The sequence below is a fragment of the Hyaena hyaena genome, unplaced genomic scaffold (assembly GCF_003009895.1).
Source record: "Hyaena hyaena isolate Hyena2069 unplaced genomic scaffold, ASM300989v1 scaffold_21, whole genome shotgun sequence".
Classification (NCBI taxonomy): Eukaryota; Metazoa; Chordata; class Mammalia; order Carnivora; family Hyaenidae; genus Hyaena; species Hyaena hyaena.
In genome coordinates, this window is record NW_024080653.1 from 2,936,149 (window position 1) to 2,943,768 (window position 7,620).

General features: G+C 64.6%; 1 protein-coding gene across 1 annotated transcript; it reads right to left on the reverse strand.

Annotated features, from left to right (window-relative positions):
* Positions 1-215: 215 nt before the first annotated feature.
* Positions 216-4,161, reverse strand: LOC120228120 (probable low-specificity L-threonine aldolase 2). Its single transcript, XM_039226276.1, has 6 exons — positions 3,921-4,161; positions 3,112-3,200; positions 2,492-2,677; positions 1,766-1,903; positions 1,330-1,522; positions 216-768 (listed from the first exon to the last, which is right to left on the reverse strand). The coding sequence occupies exons 1-6, from the start codon at positions 4,159-4,161 to the stop codon at positions 473-475; spliced, it is 1,143 nt and encodes a 380-aa protein (XP_039082207.1). The 3' UTR covers positions 216-472.
* Positions 4,162-7,620: the final 3,459 nt, after the last annotated feature.

The following is a 7,620-nucleotide window of genomic DNA, read 5'->3' on the forward strand; positions in this document are numbered from 1 at the left end:
CGTAAAGCCCAGCCCCCCGACACGGGAATTACTGCTCTTTGCCATCCAGTGCTCCGCTGTCCCTTTCTGATTTCCTGTCACCTCCCCCCCAACCCCCCACCCCACCCCCGTCCCCAAGCACGGGATGCGCTCATTAACTGTGTGACTCTGAGCAAATGGCTCGCGGCTGTTTCCTTTTCTGTGCGCTGGGAGCAGAGGCCCCCCCCGGGGCTTCCTGGGCTCTGGTGAGGGGCTGGAAGGGGGTCCCGCCTGTCTGCATCCGTGGCACCCCGTCCCTGTCCCCATCCCCGACACAGGAGGCGCTCCGGGCTTGCTGAACGAGTGCCAGGGGAAGGCTTCAGCTCGCGGGCGCGAAGTCAAGCGGTCCAAGGAGACAAGGGGGACACGGGGTGTCCTTCACTGTCTCCCATGCCACCTGCTCCCCGGGACACCTCCACCCCCACCTGGATCCGGGCTGGGGCACAGGGGCCGGTCACCCCGTCCTCAGGGCCCTCAGCTGCCTCAGCACGAACCCCCACTTCCTCAGCGCCAGCTCGGTGTCCTGCGCGGAGACGTCGCGGTGCCACACGGCGCGCACTGACCGCTCGCTCCAGGGGGACAGCAACACACGCACCGCGCGGCCGGTCTGCGCCGCCTCGTCTGCGCTCACGGCCTGGAGACGCCGGCAGAGCTCCCGGGGCGCCAGCCCGTGCACCCTCACCATCACCATGTTCGTCTCCACGGCGGCGAGGTCCACGGAGCAGATAGGGGACGCCAGTTCCTGGAGCCCTGGGCCCAGGTCCCGTGGTGAGTGGAGCCCGGCCCTGGGGTCCCCACCACTGTCTCCACCGTCCAGCCCCGTCGTCCCAGGCAAGGCAGCGGGCCACCCGACCGTAGTGGGGAAAAGAGGGACCCTTAATCCTGACACGGACTTCGGGGTCACACAGACGTGGCTCTGCTACTTTTTTTTTTAGCTGTGTGACCTTGGACAGATCAGTTAACCTCTCTGGGCCTCAGTTTCCTCTTCTTTAAAGTGGGGGCATGAAGGGATTGTTTCGTGGGCTCAGTTAGCAGACATAAGGCCCAAGTTAGAGGCTCGACTCTGCTGGATCCTGGAGGAAATAATTGCTGACACCTGTGGAGGGCTTCCTGGCACCCGTCACCTGCTCCAGGGGGTCTGGTAAACCGCCGTCGTTCCCTGGGTCCCACCCTTTGTGGCTCAGTGCTTAACCTCCGTGTTCTAGAATCCGAAGGATGTGCCCCTGATGAGGATCTGGGTCCTGCTGCAGGGGACCCCCAAGGCCCTCTTCTGGGAGCAAACGGAAGTGGGGGGGGGATGTGGTCCAGCACCTTGGGCGAATCTCTGAGCGTTCTGGTGGTCCCTCAGCAGCACCTCCTCGGCGTCTGCCAGTCCCACGAGGGCAGCCGCGGCCAGCACCCCCGCCTGGCGCATCCCCCCGCCCAGGGCTTTCCGGAGGCGCCAGGCTCCTTCGATGAAGTCCTTGGGCCCCCCAACCAGGGCTCCCACTGGTGCGCCCAGGCCCTGGCAGGAAGAGGAGAGAGTCCTGGCTGTCTGCACCCCCAGGCGTGCATCCCTGTCCTCTCGGCGGGGGGAGGGGATGAGGAGGGGACAGGGAAGGGCGGACACTGTGGCCCCATCTGGGGAGGGGCTCCAGGGGCCCAGGGCCCCCAGCGGCCCTCAGAGGAGGTCAGGAACCCAGCTTGGACTCCTGTTGTGGGCACCCCCATCACCCTGTGTCTGGGGGGCTGCCGGCGGCTTCCCCACCTTGGAGAAGCAGAGGGACACGGAGTCACAGTGCTCCACGATGCGGGCCGGGGGCACGTGCAGAGCCACCGCAGCATTCATCAGCCGGGCCCCGTCCACGTGGACCCGGACCCCGAAGCTCTGGGCCAGGAGGCGCACCTGGGGGCAAAGGGCAGGCCACAGTCAGAGGGGCCCGGCTTGGGGCAGGAGCGGAGGGAAGATGGGTCTCCAGAAGGTCACTGGGTTCGACTCCTTGAGGAGCCTTGCCGGGGGTGGGGGGGATCCGGAGTGAGGAGAGCTGGGTTGGGGACCAACTTGGCCGTCTGGGACCTGAGCGGGCACATCTGCTCCTGGGCCTGGGTGCCGTGGCCAGAGCCCCATCCTATCTATGCTGCACCTCGGCTCCGCGAGGGAGACGCCCTGAGCCCTTCTCCCAGGCCAGGGGCAGGTCTAGAGACAGCACTCAGGTTCCCACACTGGGAGCACGGCCGTTCATGCACAAGCTGGTGCTCCCCTGGGCTCCCTGGGGGGGGGGGCAGGTCTCTGTTCTGGGGCCTAAAGTGGGGGCAATAAAGCCCTTCACACCTGCAGCCGAGGACCACACGTGTCCCTCCCACAACATTCCCGGCTGCAGGGGGGCACCCACGGCGGGTATCCGAGACCTAGTCCCCGCAGAGGGGCTCCAGGGGACAGGAAGCCAGGAGCTGGCTGGTGGGGTGGGGAGCACAGAGGTGGGGTAGGGCCTACCTGGCGTAGGTAGTTGATGGGGAGAACCCGGCCCCCCGAGCTGCTGCGGGTGTTTTCCAGGCAGATGAGCTCACAGACTGGGTGGTAGGGGCTCCCGTGGCCCCGTGTGACCATGCTCTCCAGCTCAGCCAGGTCCAGGGTCCCGTGCGGCAGGTCTGGGAGGGGGTGGGAGTGCACCCCAGCAATCTGCAGGTATTGGGGTGAGGATGGAGGATCAGGTCCAGGGCCCCAGGGTCACCTCCTACCTCTGTCCTGTCTGCTCATCCCCAGCTCTGGGCTATGGAGCCTTGGCCCTGTGCTGCCGCCCGAGGGTTAGGACGTTACTGCCCCCCCCGCCCCCCCCAGCCAGGAAGGGGAGGTATCAAGGGCCGCGTGCTCTGGGTAACCACTAGGGGGCAGCAGGACACCAAGCACAGCCGGGGTGTCCGAGTGGCGGCTGGAGCCGCGGCTGCCCCCGCGTGGTCAGTCTGGGAATGGCTCTCCTTCCCGCCTCCTTAGAGACGCCACCACCCGGCCATTTCTTCCCTCTGCAGGTCCCATCGCGGTGCCTGGAAAGCAGGTTCCCACCAAAAATGCTGAGCAGCTCGTGCTGCCCCAGGTGAGGGGTGACGGGTCCTTACCTGAGCCACCCCGCCCTGCTCGTAGACGTGGAGGTGGCACTCCTGCCCGAGGAGGAGCTGGGAGCCCCTGCGCTGGCAGTGACACATCACTGAGACGGGGGGAGGGCAGTGTCGGCTCCGTGAGTGCCATGGGGCCCACCTGCTCCCGCCCAGCTCCTGGGCTGAGCCCCGGGGCGGGGGGCACCGCTAGCTCTCAAGTGCCTCATGCTAATTAGGAAACAGCGCCCCTTCGAGTCACCTCCCTGTTATGTCCGGGAAAACCATCCCATTAATATTGAAGGTCTAGGGTGACCATCCTGTGAGCCGTTGTGCCCTGTGAGCCGTTGTGCCCCGTGCCCTGAGGCCCACCTGCAGAGCACCTCCTGCACTGCAAGCCCACCACGGTGCTGCCCTAGGGGCCAGGCGGCTCAGCGCATGGGCACCTGTCGGGCCCAGCAGGAAACACACTGGGAAGCCAGAGATTTTAATAAAGGGACAAATTATAAAGGCGTGGCAGCATATAGGGAAGTCAGAAGGGACAGTGCAAGACCCCAGGCCATAGGGGCAAGAAGGGGGTGTGGTCACCAGAACCTGGAGGCAGGGCAGTGTGGAGAGGGCTGACCGCCTGGCCCAGGGAGACCCTGTGGGGAGGGAGCTGGGGGCGGAGCATGACCTCGCTCTCCTCCCCTCCCTCACCTCCTCCTAGGGGCCCTCCTGACTGAGCCCAACAGAAATCTAGATGGCTCAAGCCCCCACGGATGTTGTGCCAGACCTGCCCCTAGCACCAAGGAGAGAAGCACGGAGGGAGGGGCACCCTGCGCCACGCTCACCAGAGATGAGGTTGGCCATGGTGTTGGTGGGCACAAACAAGGTCCGTTCCACCCCCAGCAGCGTGGCAGCCTTTTCCTGCAGCTCTGAGGAGGAACGGGACAGGGTGCAGGGAGGCTCCGTCAACAGTGGCCGTCTCCTTGCATCACTCGTAACCGTGAGCCCGTGTCGTGAGGAGGTGAGCGGCCAGACAGGAGCCCTGCGCTGCCAGCTGCACGGTCTGTGGTTTTGGTGACCGCACATCTGGTCCAGAGGCCCTTCAGTGAACCCTCTACCCCCAGCTCCTCCTGGGCCGTGGTCTCCCCCCATACTGAAACTGTGGTTTAACCCCCCCCCGTCCCATCCAGACCTCACACCTGTCTCACTTCCTTTCCCATCAGCCCCATGCAGGTGGGGCCCTGCGGTTTCTCTGCTGACTTCCTCTCCCAGAACAGGACAGAAGCTCTCAGAGACTCGGGGAGGGGGTGAGTGGGGCTTCTGGCTCCTGCTTTAAAGCCTGCTGTGGCTCCCCTCTGCCTGTGGCATCAAGTCCGAAGCCTTAAGCATGACAGTCAAGGGCAGTAGGATTTGCCTTCTGCCTTCACCTCCAGGGACAGGGGGGCCCCCAGTCCCCCACGCTCCAGCCACATTCCCTTATCCATATTCTTAACACCCTTCTCACTTCCCAGGGAACCAGCTCCCTTCCTAGCCTGGGGGCTCCACTCACCCTTTAGGAGGCTACTCTGCAAAGTCCCCCTTCCCTGTGAGTTCCACACCTCCGCTCACCCCCAGTCCCCCAGGCACCCTCCGTGGACACATGTCAGCCCCAGCACTTCCCCCACCGCATGGTGGGGACTGTGTAACTGGCTGCCTACTAAGCAGTAGGCTCAGCATTTTTGAAGTTCCAGGAGACAGTAGTGTCTGCAGAATACGTGATCACCAGACACCATCTGGCCCCACAGACAGGCCCCTGGGGCTCGTCCCTGGCCCAACAGAGGGCTGCACACACCCCAGCCATGGCAGTGGTCCGCAGCTCTCAACCCAGCGTGGGAGTGCCGTCACCATGTCACTTGAAAACACTCCCTAGGTTATTAGAGCCCACTTCTTGGGAGGTGCAGCCTGTGGAAAACCCTCTTATCTAGACGGGTTTTCTGTTTGCCTTCGTGCAGAAAGGCACTGGACCCAGGACAATAGCCACAGGTTTTCGAGAAAAGACCTGGGTTCACACACTGCCTTGCCATTCACTGGGTATGAGACCTTGTGTTCCACACTCGCGGGGCATCTCAGAGCCCTCGGGCAAGGTGGGACCGCACCCGTCTCTGCCCGCAGTCTAGGCACACGACACTAACGTGCACGCACATCACCTGGCATCCTGTTAGCATGCAGATGGCCGTTCAGCAGGTGCACGTGTGGGACCCGGGAACCCGCATCCCCAACAGACTGTCGGCTGATGGGCCGGACCGAGCAGCTAGGCCGCAGCGCTTCCCGCCGGGCCTGCAGCGGGGCCGCCACCGCCGCGCCCGGGGCCGCCGGTCCCGCCAGCACCACGGACAGCGCTCTGGGGTCTCCGCGACGACCCCGGGCCCGGCCCGCACTCGCGGCTCACCGCGGACGGTGGGGTCCTCGCCGTAGTCGTCGTCCCCCACGACCGCCTCGGCCATGGCGCGCCTCATGGCCGGCCCGGGCTTGGTCACCGTGTCGCTGCGCAGGTCCACCGCGTGCACCGGGACCCCCGCCCCGCTCCCAGACCCCCGCGTCCGGAAGGCCCCGTGCCGCTGGACCGCGGCCCGAGCCAGTCCACGAAGCATGGCGGGGGCGGCCCCCGACCCCCACCCCGACCCGCCCAGGCGAGGGCACCCTGAGCGGCCGGGACCGGGACGGCGGGGCTTCCCCAACCTCGGCCTCCGCCGCTGACCAGGGCCTGCGGGAGTGCCCGCGGCATGCTGGAAGTTGTAGTTCGGACTTCGTCCCGGCCGGCACTGCGCAAGCTCGGGCGGGGGGCGGTGCCGAGGCATGCTGGGAGTTGTAGTTCGGGCTTCGTGGGGTGGACGCGGTGCGAGACGCGCGTGTAGGAGGGAGTCACAGGTGGGGAAACTGAGCCGTGGCGCAGCTAACACCTACAGTCACTTGTCGAGGCCGTGGCCGGGCCTGAACCACTGCATTACATCCCGCCGTTTGCTTTTTCCAATATGGATTTTTTTGAGTACCTACTGTGTGTCAGGCATTGTCTAAGCGCCAGGCAGGATATGAAGATGGCACAGCCGGTCTGAGCATCCCTCTTCACGGGGTATAACGGGAGGCAGAATTAGAGGGGTGCACAGGGAGCCCCTCCTCTATTCCCCCTGCCCCTGAGGGGTGGGCTGCCTCCAACTGAGGGGCAGGGTATTAGTGAAGGGCACCACCTGGCTCAGTCCTCACGTACCAGGTGAGCGACTGGGACAAGCCTTTTCGCCTCCCTGTGCCTCAGTCTCCTTAACTGCCAAATGGGCTGTTTTGAGGATTCCCTGACTTAATGTGTTTAGTGCTGGTGCCTGGCTGTGGGCAAGTGCTACGTGGGAGTAATCACTTTCTTACTGCGGCTATGATCGTTGTTACTGGTCACAGCCCAGGGCCCTGGGGCGTGGCGTTGCTGCTGTGGGGTGCACCGTGACTCAGCCCAGACGGGACCTTCTGCAGCGTAACCCTTCCTCACACAGGACAGGCCTCCCTCTGAGTGCCCAGCCCACTCGGCTGCTCCCCTCTCTGGAGTGTGGCCGTGGATGTCTGTCCCCCATGCGAAGAAGTTGGTCCCGAGGGGCCCAAGTTCACGAGAAGAGGCATTCACAGCTCTGATCAGGGCACCCCTGATCGAAGAGGACGCTGACGACGTCACTGGAGTTCTGCCCTGTGCCCGCTCCAGATTATGTCTGGGGGTGAAGGAGGGCAGGAGCGGGCTGCCCTTGGAGCTCAGGTCCTCAGGGTGGGGACAGGATGCCGCCCAAGAGGGGAGCCCTAGGAAGAGGGTGGGTGTCAGAGGGGAGATGCTGCAGCAGGCCTGGTTGAGGCATCAGGGTAGGCTTCCTGGAGGAAGCGGTGATTGGACTGACTTTTAAAGATAGAGCAGGTGGCTCGCCAGACAAAGGCAGAACATGAGGCAAAGGCTTGGGGTAGGTCTCAGGAGAAGTCCAGCCTGGCTGGAGAAGGGGGCAGGGGTGGGGTGCAGCTGCGTCCAGGGTCGGGGCAGCTCCCCCGGAGCTCTCCGCCTCCCCCCCATGCCTGGCACAGGCATCCTGAAAGGGCAGAAACCTCAAGTCCCTGTGGGATCAGTGGCCCCAAGGACCGCCGTGTAAAGGAAAGGCTCATTGTGCCCTCCCCCACCCCAGTGCCCCTCTGACCCTGACCCACAATCTGCACTGAGTTCCGGGCCCTTGGAAAACAAGCCCCTTATCTCGGAGTCTGGCTCCAGCGCTTCTGCTGGGAAGTGGGGGTGGGGAGCAGAGGCTTCTATGGGCAGGAAGGGAGGGGCTGGGGCTGCAGTGGTGCCTCTCAGGAGAGCAGGGTGTAAGGGGCAAAGAGCTGGGTCCCCAGGCACCTCCCAGCCACAGCAGAACGGAAGAATGGCCTTTTGTGGGCAGGCACTGTACGGTTTGCCAAGCACACCCACCCACAACGTCCCTCGGGCGAGGGGGACTGGGCAGGGGGCTCTGGGCCGTCCCAGAATGCCATCAGTGGTACAGCAGCTCG

Bases quoted from the DNA above. Each gene is read 5' to 3' on its own strand.
- LOC120228120 (XM_039226276.1), bottom strand. From the start codon at position 4,161: ATGTGCGGTCACCAAAACCACAGACCGTGCAGCTGGCAGCGCAGGGCT. The intron at 2,678-3,111 runs GTAAGGACCCGT...CAATACCTGCAG, and splicing joins AGCAGGGCGGGGTGGCTCAG to ATTGCTGGGGTGCACTCCCA. The intron at 769-1,329 runs GTGCTGGACCAC...ACCTGGGCCCAG, and splicing joins CGCTCAGAGATTCGCCCAAG to GGCTCCAGGAACTGGCGTCC.